At 51.0% G+C, this 18528-nt stretch overlaps 1 protein-coding gene across 1 annotated transcript; it reads left to right on the top strand.

Moving 5' to 3' along the window:
- The first annotated feature begins 4190 nt into the window (after positions 1-4190).
- Positions 4191-17819, top strand: LOC145537690 (uncharacterized). The gene is made up of 7 exons (XM_081568540.1): positions 4191-4200; positions 4420-4527; positions 7054-7944; positions 15998-16455; positions 16535-16688; positions 16855-16964; positions 17071-17819. The coding sequence occupies exons 1-4, from the start codon at positions 4191-4193 to the stop codon at positions 16246-16248; spliced, it is 1260 nt and encodes a 419-aa protein (XP_081424666.1). The 3' UTR covers positions 16249-16455; positions 16535-16688; positions 16855-16964; positions 17071-17819.
- Positions 17820-18528: the final 709 nt, after the last annotated feature.

Genomic DNA, 18528 nt, shown 5'->3' with positions numbered 1-18528 from the left:
AGTACAACCCCCGCATACACAACTAGACCTAGTGTTGGAGGGAAAAGAATGCCAAAGGGACAGTATGGAGCATACTATTAATATCAAAACCGATACAGGGATAAGGTGAAGTGTGTGTCAGGGCTGAATGCAGGAAGGTGACCACAGCCCCACCCTGAAATAACAGAATATTGCATTTCTCAGGCGATACACACTTAGGTATATTATGTGTAGATATACTGCAATAAATATACATATATATTACATTTTGTTAAAGAAAATACACAAACAGAGAAAATGTTAGCAATTGGCGAATTTGGGTGATCTTTAACCGTCTGTGACTCTCACGTTCTTTTCCAATGTGATTTCTAAGGAGTCCTTCCCAGGAGTGCTACAGGCACTAATAGGAAAGACATTCTCGCAGGCATGTGACACAGGGCCTCCCCTCACCCCTCCTCACGGCTGCCCCTGGTTCTCACCAGGGTCCCTCCAGGCTCCCTTCTGGCCTGTTAAGAAGCCCAGAGACAGAGCAGATGCCTCGTTGGCCAAGGGTGAGTCACGTGCCCAGCCCAGGTACAATCACAGGGAACCTTGGCACCGCCGGCTCTGATTGGTCGGGGCGGACCTGGAGCTGGTCTGAGGATGGGATCAGATCCATCCAAAGAGCATGGAGACACGTGGTCTCCCCGGAAAAGTCAAAGTGGTTAGTAGGAAAAAGAAGAATGGTACCCAGGTAGACAAGGCCATACTTGCCTCCACAGGAGGGACCGTTCCCTAATTCATTCCTTCATTTAATCAGCCCGTGTGTATACAGAGCCTGACACCGGTTACACCTGATCTAGACAGGGGATGTGTCACTGAACAACACGGGGGTTCCTGCTGGCATCCTCCCCCTGAACTACTCTCCTAAGGGAGACAGATTAGGAGCAAATAGATACACAGTGTAATCTCAAGTAGCAGTAATAGTGCTGAAGAAACTCAGCAAGGCAAGGCATCGGGGAGGCAGTGTCAAGGGCGGCTTCATGAAGGAGGTGACACAGGAGCAGAGGTTGGAATCAGCAAAGAGAAGGAGGCAGGAAAGAGGGCAGCACCCTCAAGGAAAACCATCCCCTCCACAGGAAGGGGTCCCATCTGGGACGGCGGAGGGGCACAGGGCACCCAGGCACCCAAGGGTCTCTGCTGGGCGGAGAGGCTGGCCGATAAGCCTGACCTCTCAGGCCCAGGGTTCTCTGGGCAAAGGAGAAAACAACTAGACCCACCATGCCACACGTCGGCGCCCGTTTGGCTGACACTCTTGCGTTCTTTCCGGTGGGCCCCCTTTGCCGACCGGTAGTGCTCTCAAAAGGCAGGGCTGAGCGAGGAAGAAAGAGGCATGAGGCTATCTCGCCCACTGAGGCTTGAGAAACTCGATAATAATAAGATGCTCATCAGGAAACCAGTGAAGACGGCTAATACCTGTGGAGTACCTGTTATGTGTCAGGTGTGCTTTTAAGTGTTTTGCAGGCATTAGCTTGTTTGGCTGTTCATAATAACTCTCTGAGATGGGCACTATATTCCTCCAACTTAGCAATAAGGAAACAGAGAGCTTAGGACCCTTGTGGGAGTTTGCACAGTAGTGCCTGCAGAGATGCATGAAGTTGCATCCTGAAGGTCCCCAGGGAACAGACAGGGCTTGTCAGTGAGTGGAGAGGCTAGAGTTAGACAACAGGAGCTCTGGAGATAGTGACGCCCTGGGGCGCCCGTGCCCAGGAGGAAGGCACAGCTGATACACAGGTGCCAGTGGGGCACGTCTCTCCAGAAAACACTAGAGTTTCCTCGAAGAAGACAGACATGTCAATTTGGAGTCAGAGTTCCTGCTATTTCAAAGCCGCGCACAAATCCGTCTATTTCCTTACACACGCCTCCACTCCTGGCCTCTCTCTGGAGGAGCATCCAGGCCACCTGTGCAAACGTCCCCTCGGACACTGCCATCTCCCTTTCTAAACATATTGTCCTGGATCCACTCCCCTGTGTAATGTGACCCAAGTAGAGTCCTGTTTCTACTTGCATATATTGTCATCATCAAACACTGGGAATAACCCAAATGGCCACCTGCACGAACCTGGTTAAGCTTCCCTGATGGCTCAGTGGTAAAGAATCTGCCTGCCAGTGCAGGAGACACAGGAGACCTGGGTTCAATCCCTGGATCCAGGAAGATCCCTGGGAGAAGGAAATGGGAACCCACCCCAGTATTCTTGCCTGGAGGATTCCATGGACAGAGGACCTTGGCAGGGTTACAGTCTGAAGGGTAGCAAAGAGTCAGACATGACCGAAGCAACTGAGCACACACACATAGCACAGAGAGACTATGGAATCCCAGGCAGCTGGAACACAAACCAGGCATCCTGAGGGGGAGAGTCCTCGAGATGGACAGGGGACACAGTGCTTAAGGTCAAAGACCCCCAGGCCAGATGGCCAGGGTTCCGATCCCACTGTGAGCTGATGATTCACACTTGTCACCCTTCAGATTTCCCATCTGAAAAGGCGGTAATTCCTGTCCCTCCCTCACTGTGAAGCATGTGTGACTGGATGTGTGGAAAGACTTGGGACTGTGACTGGAAGATTCTGTGTCAGATCAGAACTAAATGAAACAAGACCCAGTATGAATGAAAGTGGCATGTGTAGTATGCACCCGTATATCAGATATAAATACACAGTAACAGATACATACACATCCTTGTCTCCATGAGTGAGCATAGAACATTCTAGAAAGCTGGACAAGGAGCTAGAAAGTAGCTATGTCTGGGGAAGGAACTACAAAGCTGAGCGACGGAGAGGCATGCCTGTTGTTTTGTGTGATGGTTATAGGCTCTGAGAGATTTGATAAAATACGTGGGGAAAGACATGGTGGATTGCGGCAATATCTGGCGTACCATCATCACGTCAGCTACAATGACTGGGTGTCCCCAGCGCCCCCCCTCCTTAAGAGGAGCCAGTGGGAGATACTTGGGGTTGGGGCCAGTCTTCAGGGTCATCCCTTCCCCATCAGCCTTTCCCTGAGGCCCTCCCCACTCCTGCCTGCCCACAGTTTCCGCCCCACGTGTGTCTCACCTCATCTCTGTGGAGGCCTGGTCTGCACCTCCTCCCTTTCCTGGCCCCTGCTGGTGTTCAGAGGCAGCATGGTGACTCCACTGCTGCTCCCTGTGAACAGGAGAGACAGCAGTCAGTGCCTGGGTGGCAGAGCCAGGGGGCCCGGGTGTGAACCCAGAGGTCGGGTGCACTCAGACAGCTCCATCCCCTCCGCATGTCTCCAGGTCCCCAACATCCAAGGAACCAAGGGGACGTGTTGACAATGCCTCCCTCCTGGTTCCGTCCAAAGCCCAGCATGTGATCTGGGGAGACCGGTTGTCATGGAGCCTGGCAAGGACAGGGGCAGGGCTCGTGGTACCTGGGACTTACCCCCTCTAAAACTAGAAAACCTGTGACATAAAGTGCTGGGGACAGGAAGCTGCAGCTTGGCTAAGTGGGAATCAAAAGGGCCTCAGGAGTCTGGCATACAGCAGGCACTCAGTAATTGCACTCCTGGGGCATTCCCAGGGCTGTCTTTCAGCTCCTTCCCAGGGCTACCAGGCAGTCTGACCGAGGGGTTCAGACAGGCCCTCCCCTCCCTGTCCTCGGGGCCATCCAGGTCCACATCAGGACTGTGGTCAATGGGAGGGGCTGAGCCCCAGACCCCTCAGCACAGCCCGGGGGAGGGGCCGGCCCTGCAGGGAGGCTTCTCTGCACAGGCTCAGTGTGGGGTCATCACCTCCGGCCAGCATTGCCCTGGGCAGGACTTGGGCCAGCGTGTCTGGGGGTGAGAACTGGGGGGATTCCAGCCTGCCAGTCACTAGCTGAGAGAGCTCAAGGTTTACCAACAGCACAAGAAAGCACAGCACACTGAGATTTGAGTTTCAGACACACAGATCGTTTTTTAGAATAACTATCTCCAAACACTGCATGGGTCGTGTCCTACATGACATAAAAATTCATTTTGTGTTTATTCTGCTAAACTGTGTTTCAGTATTGGCATGTCCCATGGACTACTTTCCATGTACTTGTACTAAAAGGTAATTCATTCTTCAACTGAAATTTCAATTTAAGTATTTACCATGTGTTTTACCTGGGATGCCCCAGTTTGGGGGTATTTAACCTCTTGTGCTGTCAGCTTTCCCATCCACAAAATGAGCAGAATGATGAAACGTGAGGATTACATAGAATTAAATGCATGTCAAGTGTTGAGAACACAGTCTGACCCAGACTCAGGCAGTCCCGTGTCGGATCCAACTCTATCGCTGTTGGTGGCGGGGGTGGGTCAGGAGGCCTCCCCCCCACCGTCTCCTACGCACCTTCCCTGGATCACTGTCTCTAACCCTGGGACCCTCCAGCCTGACCTCTGACCTCTGATCTCTCCCTCATCAGTCCAGGGCCTCGTTCTGGGCCAGGTTGTCTGGGGGAGAGAAACCCTGCGGGAGGGAAAAGGCCCCTGGGTCACCAAGCAGCTGAGGCACAGGGACAAGGTGCTGGTCAGTAGGGCATGTGGGCTTCAGAACTGGGGCAGCCCTCCAGGACCCTCAGAGCTGGGACAACCCCCCAGGAACGGGGAGACCCCCTCGGGTCCTCTCACGCACTCTGGCTCTCCATGACGTGCTCCAAGCATCTGGGGCACCAGGTGCACCCAGAAGTTTATTGGAAAGAACCGAGAGCCGCAGGCAGACACACTGCCCTGCAGCCCCAGAGGGGAAGACATAAGAGCTGTGTGCCCACCGTCCCCTCCGGCTGAGCCTGGCCCCCCAGCCCCGGCGCCTCCCCCGGAGGCCGCCCCTCTGACACAAGCTGCCCTGTGCCCACCGTCCCCGCCCACTGACCCCGGCCCACCCGGGCCTGGCCCCTCCCCCAGAGGCTGCCCCTCAGAGAAGCACCCTGACCCCCAAAACCAGACACGACCCCCCAAAGTCCCTGGAGGTCGCCAAGCCCATTTCCGACGGCTGTAGTTAGCAGCACATCATCACAGCCATCCTCCGAGGACCTCCATATGCCTCCAGAAGTTTCTCTGTCCCTATTTGTCCCAACAGGCTCCCCCCAGAGACAATTTCTCAGTCTTCTCTTTGGTCAGGGCTGTGCCTGGACCCGTGATTCCCACCTGACCTCTCCTGTGTCCTGCACAAAGTCCCGCCTCCTCCCCCAAACTAACATGTCCACAGGTCTGTCCCTTGCGCTCCCTAAAACCTGGGGACCAGGACCCAGCTCCCCCTCCGCTGTCCTGCGGGTGGTCACCGCCATCCCCTCTTGCAGATACCCCAGCCTCCTCTGACCACTGCAGTCGTGGCTCCTCCTGGTGACCCCAGAAACACTCAGACTTGGGAGGGGCCGGGAGGCTCAGAAGGTGAGATGGCCCTCAGGGAGGCCTGGTTCCTCAAGGGGTGCCACCGCCCTCCCCATTGGGTCTCAGTGGCCCCCAGGTCGCGCCCCTGCACCCCACTCCCCAGGAGGCCCCCGCACATCCTCCCCGGGTGCCCCTACCCCATGCTCCCCGCGGAGACCCCGCAGCACCATCCTGCCTGAACATGAAAGTTGGAGACCCTTCAGGACCGTGGCCAAGGAACTGATCTCGAGACTATCATTGCGACCTGGGTCTTCCACCCTGGGCGTAGGCGGGATGGGGCCCCAGTGCCTTTGCTTGACGCCCGGACAGGGCTGGCTCTGGGGATGCCCGCGGAGCCTGTGGACAAACGCGAGAGAATGAATGCGGCTGGGTTGCCCAGTCACACAAGGCCCCCGTCCCCGCCCCAACCCCCAGATATTAAGTCAAGAGGTTAACAGGGTCTCTGACAACCGCACGGGCGTCAGAATGTTCACCGCAATTCCGTTATTCGTGGGGAGGGTCCCGGGCCTCTTCCTCCAGGAAGACCCCCAGCCTGCCAGCATCACTGTCCCTCCTATGAGCTGTCCCTACTGGACCTCAGCGCCTGGCCCCTCGCCCAGCGCCCCTCCCCCACTGTGGGGCCAGGCCTTCCTGGGAAAGGCACAGAGGCTCAAGCTTCAGAGACCCAGGGGTGGGTGTCCTGAAGGATTACACACACACAGTGACTCCCTCCCGCGAGCTGACCCCCTGCTCTGGACTCACAGGGGGACACTCTCAACAACTCCCAGCCACACCCCTGGCCCCAGAGTCCCACGTGTGCAAATAAAGACACACTTTGCACTTGTAGATCCTGAAACACACGCAAATGGGCAGTAACACATCGTGAGGTTGAGGAACGCTCAGGCACGCATGCGTGCATACACACACACACACACAGACGTGCAGATACACAAAGCTTCAAATACTGGGTACTTCCAGGCACACACACTCAGGACACACATATTTGCACAATTCAATCTGAAAGGACACTCTATGGGACACCCAGACCACCTCTGTCTGACACCCCAGGCTCAACCCCCAGTCTCACCTGGGGAGCCATCCCACAGAGGCTTCCCGTCTCAGACCACCCCCACCCCTACCCGCAGGTTCACTCGCCTTTACACTCTATCCAGATGGTGTTTTTAAACATCAGAATCACTGCTTTGGACTTACAGGCTTGGTAAACAGTGAAACCTACTAGGAAATCAAATCACACAGATAAGCAGAGAGAAACCCTGGCGTGTCTCTCTCAGACACCCTCGGAGACACCCAGCCGTGCACACGGACACACACATACCCACACCCACACCGCAGTCACAGACATTCCTGGAAAATCAGAGTCACCCCTTCAGCTCGCGGGCCTTTTGGAAACGCTAAGACCCGCTCACAGATCCACACACACAAACGTTCAGGTTTAGGTTCCTGGAGCTTGAAAGAGCAGACAATCCGGGCAGATACACACACAGACACACGCATGTACGGACTTGCAGAAACACCTATTTTCAAACAGACACTTTGGACACGGGGACATAAAGACACAGACGCCTTGGCAGACACGTTTGCAAAGCCGGAATCGGCCTCCAGACACAGGATCGCCTAGGGCTGGACTCGGGGGCCGACGCCCAGTCTCCCCCAGAGGTCGCCCCCCTCAGATGCGCGTCCCCGGCGCGCTCCAGGCACCCGCCGGCCGCAGGCGCGGGCGCGGAGACACACGAGGCTCCATAACGCTCCGGCAAGCACGCTTCTCGCCAGCTTGCTCTGGTGCCCCCGAAAGGCTCCGGAGGGGTTGCACGCCCCGCCCCACTCCCCCAGACCCCCGTCTAGGCTCCCCCGAGTCAGCCTCCTGAGCTGCCTCCGGCCGTTCCGGAAGGAGGCCCCGGCCCTGCCGCCTCCCCAGAGCGCCTCGTCCCCCAAGGGAGCCGCGCGGCCCACAGACCCGCGCTCCTACCTCCTGGCGTCTTCGGGCCGGGCGCCTGCTCCTCCTGCACCTGCCCAGGGAGGAGGCCCAGCCAGGCCTTCACCCACAAGGCCCAGTCCTCCTCGCTGCCCTCCAGCCTGCTCTCTTCCCGGCGGCCCGAGGAGCCCTCGGACCACGAATCGCCCGCCTCGCGCCTCAGAAGGGTCTGAGGACTGCGGCCGCCCTCGGGGAGCCGCGGGCTCCTCGGGGGCCTCCTCGGCGCGCGCGCCCGCGCCCCGCCGCCGGAACGCACCCGCACCTCCTGGCGGGCCGCCTCCGCCCTCCCCGCGGCGACCCCGCAGCGCCAGCCCGCGGCCCGCCGCCCGCCGCCCTTCGCCCGCCGCCCCGCACTGCACACTCGCCCGGACGGCGCAGACCCTTCGGAGCCCCGGCAGCGACTCGGCTCTGGGCTGCCCAGAGGCACAGAGTCGGGGCGGGCCGGCCCCGGGCCGCTTCCTGGCGTCCCGCGGGGGCGGTGAGGGCGGTGGGTTCCCGGAAAACCCTCCTGGGGACACCCTGGACAAAAGCACGGAAGGAGCGGCTCCAGACCAACGACCCCGCCCGGGCCCACAGGGACTCAGATCAGGTGGGTATAACAGTGCCCAAAACAGACAGCAAGTGCTAGTGCTGGCTGTGGTTTTATTACCAGGGTTGGAGGGTTGGAAATGTTGCTTTCATACCTGCTCTGTGAGCCCAGCGTCCCTGGAATATTGTCTCCCTGGCGGGGGGTCCACCTGGGCCCCCCGCCCCCAGCGCCCCTTCCCCTCCCCGACCTCGACCCAGCCTGGGCCCAGGTCTTCCAGTAGGCAGGTGGGGTTGACAGGGAAGAACCAAGAACCCTGTTATACTGCCGGGCCCAGGTCTTCCAGGAGGCAGGTGGGGTTGACAGGGAAGAACCAAGAACCGTGTTATACTGCCGAGCCGCGGAGACCCAAGGGTCTGGATGCCTGGGGGTCGGGGGGGTGGCACTGATGTCTGGGACCTGGGGGCCTGCCCTGTGCCTACTTCAGATACACAGTGACCCCCAAGGCACACCCACACACTCACTGCTGCTCACAGTGGCCTACTCTCAAACCCCCAAGATGTATTTCTCCTCCATGGACCAGAATCTCCTCCCCTCTTTTTTGATATGCAGATAATTAGAATGAGGACGTTATCTTGGGTATTGACCATGCAGTAGGCACCAACCCAGTGTCTTTACACATGTCGATCCCCTTAATGCTCACGACCACGTGGCCAATTCTGTTATTCTGTCTCTTTCTGAGATAAGAGAACAGAGGCACAGAGTTCCTGTCGCTTGCTTCAGGTCACACAGATCATAAGGAGCCAAGCCAGGATTCAAATCCAAGGAGGCTGACTCTAGAGACTGTGCCAACAGGACTTAGCAGTTAAACAACAACAACAAGCCTCTGTATCAGACTCCTTTGGTGGCAAGCAACAGAAACCCTGATTCAGGGCCTTTGCACTGGCTGTTTCCTCCCCCTGCAGCGCCCTTCCCCCAGGGTTTTTCTGTTGTTGCTTCAATCAGCATCTTTTCCAGTTCTTCCTTGCATGCAGGTATTGTTGACTTCACCGCTTATGAGATATTTATGACAGTTCTTTGGTGCTGGCTGACTTTAAGATTATCACCAGTTTCCAGCCCTCTGTTACTTAGGAAAGCACCCACTCATTTCTGAGAAGTCAAATGATCACCCATGAGCTTCAGCACTTCAGCAATTTAGAAGACTATAGAGCGAGTTTTCTCTTTAAGATAATACATGCATTTCACAAGAATCCCAAGTGGTAACAAGGTGTATTCATTAAAACAAACAAACAAAAAGCCTCTCTCTCTCTACCTTCTACTTTTGAAGTTTTAATTTTGTGGATATTTATAATCTATTCATCTTGAGAAATTTCTTTCAAAAGTTTTGCCTTCAAAAACCAGATTCCAGGGGTACAAGCACATATCCTTCCGACTGATTAAAGGAAAAGCAGGAGAGTCGGTGAGGTGGTGAAACCCCTGGAACTCTTGTGCATTGTTATGGAAGTGTGAATTGGTGCTGCTCTTTAGAAGAGAAAACTGGTGGTTGGCATAACTGCACATATGCACGTCCAACCCCAACAACCCCATTCTTGGGTATATTCCCAGTAGAAATGCGTATTAAGCTAACAGAGGGTGTGTACGAAGATGTTTCACGACACCTCTCACACTGTTGGTGGGAATATAAACTGCTGCCGTCACTCTAGAGAACAGTGTGGAGGTTCCTTACAAACTAAAAATAAAGCTATCGTATGAGCCAGCAATCCCACTCCCAGGCATGTACCTGAAGAAAACTCTACTAGGAAAAGACCCATGCATCCCTATGTTCAGAGCAGCACTGTTTACAACAGCCAAGACATGGAAGAAACCTCAGGGTCCATCAGCAGACGAACGGATGAAGAAGATGTGGTACATATACACAACGGAGTATCACTAAGCCATCAAAAAGAATGAAATTATGCCATTTGCAGCAACATGGATAGACCTCGAGATTATCATACCGAGAGAAGTCAGGCAGAGAAAGACAAATACCTTATAATATAACATATAGATGGAATCTCATAAAAATGAACTTAGAAAAAACAGAAACAGACTTGCAGACATAGAAAACACATACTTACTGAAAGGGAAAGGGGTTGGGGAAGGGATAAATTAGGCCTTTGGGATTAGCAGATACAAACTGCTATATACAAAAATACATAAGGTCCTGCTGCATAGTCCAGGGAGCTCTATCTGATATCCTGTAATGAAAACCAATCTGAACATTCATATTTCTATCCGAATCACTTTGCTGTGCACCAGAAACTAATACAACATTGTCGTAAATCCACTATACTTCTATAAAACAAAACCAAAAATTAACTCATATATATACACGTGCTGTCGCTTCGGTATCACTAAGCCATCAAAAAGAATGAAATTATGCCATTTGCAGCAACATGGATAGACCTAGAGATTATCATACCGAGTGAAGACAGGCAGAGAAAGACAAATATCTTATGATATAACTTATAGATGGAAATTCATACAAATGGATTTAGGAAACAGAAACAGACTCGCAGACATAGGAAACACACTTATACTTACTGAAAGGGAAAGGGATTGGGGAAGGGATAAATTAGGCCTTTGGGATTAGCAGATACAAACTGCTATATACAAAAATACATAAGGTCCTGCTGCATAGCCCAGGGAGCTCTATCTAGTATCCTGTAATGAAAACCAATCTGAAAAATCCTACATACTTCTATCTGAATCACTTTGCTCTGCCCCAAAAACTAATACAACACCGTAAATCCACTATACTTCTATAAAACAAAAACAGAAATGAACTCATTATATATATATATATATGTGCTGTTGCTTCGGCAGTGTCTGCTCTTTGTGACCCTATGGACTGCAGCTTGCCAGTATATATAGGCTTCCCTCATGTCTCAGACAACAAAGAATCTGCCTGCAAATCTATAGGTTAACTCATGTATATATCCGTTCAGTTGAGTCTAGTCACTCAGGCATGTCCAGCTCTTCGCAACCCCACAGACTGTAGCATGCCAGGCCTCCCAGTCCACCACCAACTCCCAGGGTTGACTCAAAGTCACGTCCATCCAGTTGATGATGCCATCCAACCATCTCATCCTCTGTCATCCCATTCTCCTCACACTTTCAATCTTTCCCAGCATCAGGGTCTTTTCAAATGAGTCAGTTATTCACATCATGTGGCCAAAGTATTGGAGTTTCAGCTTCAGCATCAGTGTTTCCAATGAATCATATACACACACACACACATATATATATATATGTAAACCTTACATATATACCTGCACATGTATAAAGAATGTTCCTAACAGGTCCATTCGTAATAGTCCCAAAGTGCCAGCTACCCAAATGCCCACAGAATTTCTCAGCTTTTGTGCTGGGAATCCATTTGTTTAAGGTCTGATGAGAGTCCATCCTTAAGGGTAAGGACCAGCCTCAACACACAGGCCAGGCGGGGTGTGTTTCGGCAAGTGTGTGCCCAATCCAAAAGAGTGTCATTTGCCACCATCTTGGGGGTTTTGTGAGTAGGCCATTGTGAGCAGCAGTGTGTGGGTGTTTGGGAGAGGGGTGACCGCGTGCCTGGGGGTCACTGTGCATTTGGTGATTCTGCAGTGTGGGACCCCAGCCCCCAGCCCTTCCTATCCCCACCCCCAGGCATCCAGGCCCTTGTGTCTCCGAAGCTTGGCAGTATAACATGGTTTTCCCCTGTCAACCCCACTTCTGGCCTCCTGGAAGACCTGGGCCCGGGCAGGGACAAGGTAGGGGAGGGGAGGGATGAGGGTGGGGGCCCAGGGGGAACCCCCCGCCAGGGAGACAGTGATGCCAGGACGTTAGGCTCACAGAGTGGGTGTGAGGCCAGAATTTCCAGTCCTCCAACCCTGATAACAACAAACTTGTTTCAGGCAGTTTTAACCGCTCGATCTGAGAAACCGTGTGGAGTGGGGGTGTTCGGGGGTTGTGAGCCGCTCCTTCCCCGCTTTTGTCCTTGTGGTCCCCAGGCACCTTTTAGGAAAAAGGTCCCTTTTCCTAAAAGGTGCCCTTTTCCTAAATAATTGAAGCAGATGTACAATGCGTATCAGTTCAGTTCAGTTCAGTCGCTCAGTCGTGTCCGACTCTTTGCGACCCCATGAATTGCAGCACGCCAGGCCTCCCTGTCCATCACCAACTCCCAGAGTCCACCCAAACCCATGTCCATCGAGTCGGTGCAATGCATGTAAGGGAGGCCAAAAAGATGCTATTTTAGTGAGTTCGAGTTTGCTCAAACTTATGTCCACTGAGTCGGTGATGCCATCCAACCATCTCATCCTCTGCTGTCCCCTTCTCCTCCCGCCCTCAATCTTTCCCAGCATCAGGGTCTTTTCCAGTGAGTCAGTTCTTCCCATCAGGTGTCCAAAGTATTGGAGCATCAGCTTCAGCATCAGTCCTTCCCATGAATATTCAGGGTTGATTTCCTTTAGCATAGACTGGTTTTGTCTCCTTGTGTTCAGGGGACTCTCAGGAGTCGTCTTCAGCACCATGTATGAGACCTCGGCAAACTGTTTAACCTCTGTGCCTCAGTTTTTCTATCTGTGAAAGGGGGAATGATAAAATGGGTCCTGCCTCCTGGGGTGGTTCGGAGAATTAAGTGTGTCATGTGCAAAGAACTCACTCGGGTTGGTATCTGGCTTTCAAGAACCAATATTTATCTTTTAAACATTTTTTAAAATGTGGACCATTTTTTAAATTTTTTATTGAATTTGTTTTACAATATAAGTTCTCTTTTATTGGTTTTTTTTTTTTTTTTTGGAACAACGCATGTGGGATTTTATCTCCCCGAACAGTGATTGAACCTGCACCCCTGCATTGGAAGGGGCAGTCTTAAGAAACGATATTTAAATCCTCGTTATCATTCTGCTGATGTAGTATCAGGTTAACCCATGCATGAGCCGGAATGGCTTCCCTAGATCTCAATATGTGAAAACTTCTTTATTTCCAAAAGCCACAAGGAAAATGTCAGGCCTGTGACGCTGAGTTTCTGGATCCCTCCCCTGTCCTGGGGCTACCCATGTGGCCCAGTGGTAAAGCATCTGCCTGCCAGTGCAGGAGATATAAGTTTGATCGCTGGGTCAGGAAGAATCCTGGAGGAGGAAATGGCAACCCACTCCAGTATTCTCGCCTGGAGAATCCCCTGGACAGGGGAGCCTGGTGGCTACAGCCCTCGAGGTCTCAAAAAGTCAGAGGCCTCTCAGCATGCCCACACACACACACAAAAAGGAAACCGAAATCAGCCATCCTCTGTAACATAGGCAGGACTGAATTAAAGATTAGTATGGCTAGGCTCCTAAAAAACAAACAAAAAGAAACAGACAGACAAAACCACACATGCGTGATTTGTCGTCCCTGGAAGTCTGAAAATCTAATATCTGCAGAGTCTGGGCAAAGACATCCAGCGAATTATTAGTGAATTAGTGAATCCAGCCAACTGATAGAACAGGGAGTGATGGGGGCCCTGGAGAAACGGAATCTGTTGCAATGAGGCGGCCTCTCCAAGCTCCTGCCAACTGGTGTTGGTGGACCAAGCACTGCCAGATTCTCTGATACTTTTCAAGAGAACCCAAATTCCAGGTTGTTATTTAAACTTCTTGACTTGGCAGTTAACTCAACTATCAAGGGCTTCTCAGGTGGTGGTAAAGAACCTGCCAAGGGCTTCTCAGGTGGTGGTAAAGAACCTGCCCGCCAATGCGGGAAGACAAAAGAGACTCGGGTCCATTCCCTGGGTTGGGAAGATCCTAACCAACCAGAGGGAAGAAGAAAAGGAAATGGCACTGTGCATGTCAAATACCCACCTCCAAGGCTCAATCCTAGCCCAGCCACGTACCAGCTGTGTGATGTTAGGCAAGTTGCTTAACCTCTCTGTGCTTTGGTTTCTTTATCTGCAACATGTAGGAATAACAATGTCCCCTCACCCACCATAGAATTGTCATCCTGCTGCTGCTGCTAAGGCGCTCAGTCGTGTCCAACTCATGGACCTCAGCTTACCAGGATCCCCCGTCCCTGGGATTCTCCATGCAAGAACACTGGAGTGGGTTGCCGTTCCCTTCTCCAATGCATGAAATTGAAAAGTGAAAGTGAAGTCGCTCAGTCCTGCCCGACTCTTAGAGAGCCTGTGGACTGCAGCCCGCCAGGCTCCTCCGTCCATGAGATTTTCCAGGCAAGAGTACTGGAGTGGGGTGCCATCGCCTTCTCTGAGAATCATGAGGATTAAGTAAAGTTAGTACAGGTGTAACTGTGAGAATTGTGCCTGGTATGTAAAACCCTGTGTCTCTACTGCTTTCTCCAAATGGGTGAGTCTGTGTTTCTCAGAACTGTGTGGGACGGGCTCTTCATGGATATAAATAACAATGCTGCAAACATCATGATTGGGGACTTCCCTGGGGGTCCAGTTGTGAAGAATCCGCCTGCCAATGCCGGGGGCCCAGGTTCAATCCCTGGTCTGGGAAGATTCCACAAGCTGCAGGGCAGCTGAGCCCGTGCGCCAGCCGCGACTGCTGAGCCCGTGTGCTCTAACTACTGAAGCCTGTGGACTCTGGAGTCTGTGCTATGCAACAGAGAAGCCGCCGCCATGAGAATGCCACACATCGCAACCCCAGGATAGCCCCCGTTCGCTGCAGCTCGAGAAGGCCCTTGTGCAGTAACGAAGACCCCGTGCAGCCAAAAGCAAACACATAACTTAAAAAGCATCACAATCTGAAGCAGTGGAGAGGAGCAGACACCCTGGGTTTGAGCCATCGGCCAACGCGACACGTCAGCTCAGCTGCTGAGTGGCATGGAAGCATCGCTTCGGGGGTAGGATGAGATTTTAGCAACTGCCTCTCCATGAGCACTGCCCGCAGTATTTCCATCCTGCCGTCTCACAGCTCTGGCTGACATGACTCCACTCACGGGGATCTCACGTAGAACAGTGCTTATTCAGGCAAGGATGGCCATGCTCCCCTAAAAGGTATCTATGGCACCATCTGGGGACACTTTTGGGTAGAGACAGGGGATATTGGTCAACCTCCTGCAGTGCACAGGACCACCCCCCAGCAAAGACGGATCCAGCTCCCATGCAACAGAAGCACCAAGCTGGCCGCTTTGACCCCTCAGTCTGGAATCCCTGATGCTGCATCAGCAGAGTGACAACGAGGATTTAAATATCCTTTCCTAAGAATTCCCCTTCCCATGTGGGGGGTGCAGGTTCAAGGCCTGGTCAGGGAGATAAAATCCCACATGCCTTGTGACCAAAAAAACCCATAAAACAGAACCAATATTGTAAAAAAAAAAAAAAAAAAAAAAAAAAAACCTCAATAAAAATGGTCCACATTTAGAAAATCTTTAAAAAAATAAATAAACATTGCTTCCTGAGAGCCAGATACCAGCCTGAGTGAGTGCTTTTCCATATGAGACACTTAATTCTCCCAACCACCCCAGGAGGCAGGACCCATTTTTTCATTCCCCCTTTCACAGATAGAGAAATGAGGCACAGAGGTTAAACAATTTGCCGAGGTCTCATACACGGTGCTGAAGACGACTCCTGAGAGTCCCCTGAACAGCAAGGAGACCAAACCAGTCCCTCCTAAAGGAAATCAATCCTGAATAGTCATTGGAAGGACTGACGCTGAAGCTGACGCTCCAATACTTTGGTCACGTGATGCGAAGTACTGACTCACTGGAAAAAGACCCTGATGCTGGGGAAGATTGAGGGCAGGAGGAGAAGCGGAAAACAGAGGATGAGATGGTTGCATGGCATCACTGACTCAATGGACATGAGTCTGAGCAAACTCGAACTAACTAAAATAGCATCTTTTTGGTCTCCCTTATATGCATTGTACATCTACTTCAATTATTCAGGAAAAGGGCACCTTGACCAGAAATAATGTCCATGTTAAAAATAAAGATTAAGGACCCTCCTTCTGGGTCACCATGTTTGTTCTTCTTTGATAGGAAGACTCCCTTCCCAGGTGCCAGGTCCACACTGACTCGATATGTATGTGCTGGTCTCTCTTTTAACACTGAAGAAATATAACCCCCCTGACTGGTTTAATGTTTTTGTTCTGTTGTTTTTCAGTGGCTGAGTTATGTCTGACTCACTGTGACATCATGGACCGCAGCACACTAGGATTCCCTGTCCGCCATCTTCCCGAGTTTGCCCAAACTCACGTCCATCGAGTTGGTGATGCCATCCAACCATCTCTTCCTCTGTCGCCCCCTTCTCCTCCCGCCTTCCATCATTCCCAGCATCAGGGTCTTTTCCAGAGAGTCGGTTGTTCACATCAGGTGGCCAAAGTATTGGAGATTCTGCTTCAGTCCTTCCAATGAATACTGAGGGTTGATTTCCTTTAGGATTGACTAGTTTGATCTTCTTGCGGTCCAAGGGACTCTCACGAGTCTTCTCCAGCAACACAGTTCAAAAGTTATCAATTCCTCAGCACTCAACCTTCTGGCAGCCTTTGTTCTGACAATATATAAAACTGTGCTGAAAACTTGGAGCAGCTTGTCAGAATAATCTGGGAAGATGACTTTCAGGTTGGCCATGTTCGCCTTATAGAAATCAACACTTTTTTCTGTCGTAAGTAAACACAACTCTTCTCTCTTCTTATTATAGGCTCATATTATTTTCATTGGTGCTGCTTGGCATACACAGCAGGATATCCGAAAAGCCCACCTGAGTTCACCTGGAGTCTACTTTGGACCAGTGCTCGGTACCAAGCTCGGGGCCCTTGAGCCCCTTCGGCATCACAGCGCCCTCAGGTGACTCTGTGAGTTTTCCCTTGTATCTGTCGCTCAGTTGTTAAGTCGTGTCCGCCTCTTTGCGACCCCATGGACTGCAGCACGCCAGGCTTCCCTGTCCTTCACTATCTCCCAGAGTTTGCTCAATCTCATGTCTGTTCAGTCGATGATGACATTCAACCCCCTCCTGTGCAGTCACCTCCTTCTCCTCCTGCAACATCTGGATCTCCTTATATTAAGTGATGGTCCACTGAAGAGAGAGATGGTCCTTTTTTCTAGGCAAAGGACCTAGGCGGAAGTTCCAGGTAGGAAGGCCTGGAATTTTGGTGTGAACCGGGTTGGCGTTTTTTTTTTTTTTTTTAATGTGGCTTAAAACAGGAAATCTAATTTTTGATTTGCATTCTGTAATAGAATGAAACTAAAAGAAAGCAGGAGACAGTGCTACCCAGTGAGGCGCCACCCTCTGGAGCACCAGCTGGCTTCTACAATTGGTAGGGAGAACTAAGATCCCGTAGGTCATGTGGTATGGCCAATCCTGCCCCACCCCACAAGAAAAACCAAAGCCCAAGTAAACAAACGACGAAGCCTATGGTCAACTGATCCAAACCAGTCTTCTGTCTGAAAGGCTGAAGTGGGCCAGGTATCATGCCAGTGGGTCCTGTACTTCTTCCCTCTTTCAGGGTCCCCCCTGGAGGAGACCTGAGAATCAGATGGCCTGGTCCCAGCACTGGAACCAGAGTGAGAGGAGATTCAAAACTGAGGCTGGGGGCGGGGTATCGGGGTGGTATTTATAAGTTGTGTCTATACCTGTGCTCACATACTTAATGCTATGCTTTTCCTGCATTTTCCTTCGGAGAATCTGTGGCCCCCACCTGCCTCTGGAAGCACAGGGTTTGGCTAGCTTGAGTGCATGCCGCGGGGCAACACTAGGAATAGTAACCCCATCCCTAGGATGCTGGCGTTTGGGGGAATTATAACCAACGAGAAAAAGCCTACACAACGAAGCCTACAACTGCAACAGTATGTGGGAATAACTAAGGAAAACTGATGAGAAAAACAAAAGCTTTGTTGAGAACACAAAGCTTTACCAGTTGATAAGAATGCTTGAATATATAAAAGAACATCATATTCCTGGATGCTAATAAATGTAACAATGTCAATTCTTCCTGATTTGTGAAGTTCACTTCAATAATCATCAAAAAGCTGTTTTTAGTTGGTAAACAAACTTTTTATCCAGAAGAGTAACCATCATATCTTTCTCATATAAGTACACATACATATAAATACACTTTTTAAAGGTACAATGACAGAAAGCTCATCTAAGTCTATACACAAGTTAAAAACATAGATCTAGGATGCGTAAAGGGTGACAAAACAATTTGGATGATACAGATATACAACTGTATTATAAAATAACATATTATGACTTGATGTGTCATTTATTAAAATTGATGTTGGGGCAGTTAATGGGAGACCATTTTTATTTTCACATAATACATTCAAAGTAAATTCAGTAACAGTTAAAGTATATTTTATAAATAATAAAAACTGCAGAATAAAACATTAATGTTTAGAGGTGGTTAGATTTTGTAGGTTTAGAAAAGATAGCAGAAGAATTGAGCTATATAAAAATTGAAACCTTCTGAAAAAAATTATCGAAACAAACTGGGGGAAAATGTTTATGGCCAAAATGAAGACAGATAATATCCTTATTATATAAAGACACTGCTCAAATAGATTGGAAGATATTAAAGCCACACAGACAATGAATGCAAAGAGGAGAAATACAATTGCTTAAGAAGCTCAGAGGAAACTATTCAGTGTCCTTAAAAACGAAATAAATAAAATTAAAATTAGATGTCCCTTCTC

The sequence above is a fragment of the Giraffa tippelskirchi genome, chromosome Y (assembly GCF_054371585.1).
Source record: "Giraffa tippelskirchi isolate mGirTip1 chromosome Y, T2T-mGirTip1v1.2.pri, whole genome shotgun sequence".
NCBI lineage: Eukaryota > Metazoa > Chordata > Mammalia > Artiodactyla > Giraffidae > Giraffa > Giraffa tippelskirchi.
Note: the sequence above shows the minus strand (reverse complement) of the source record. Positions and strands in the feature narration are given on the sequence as shown.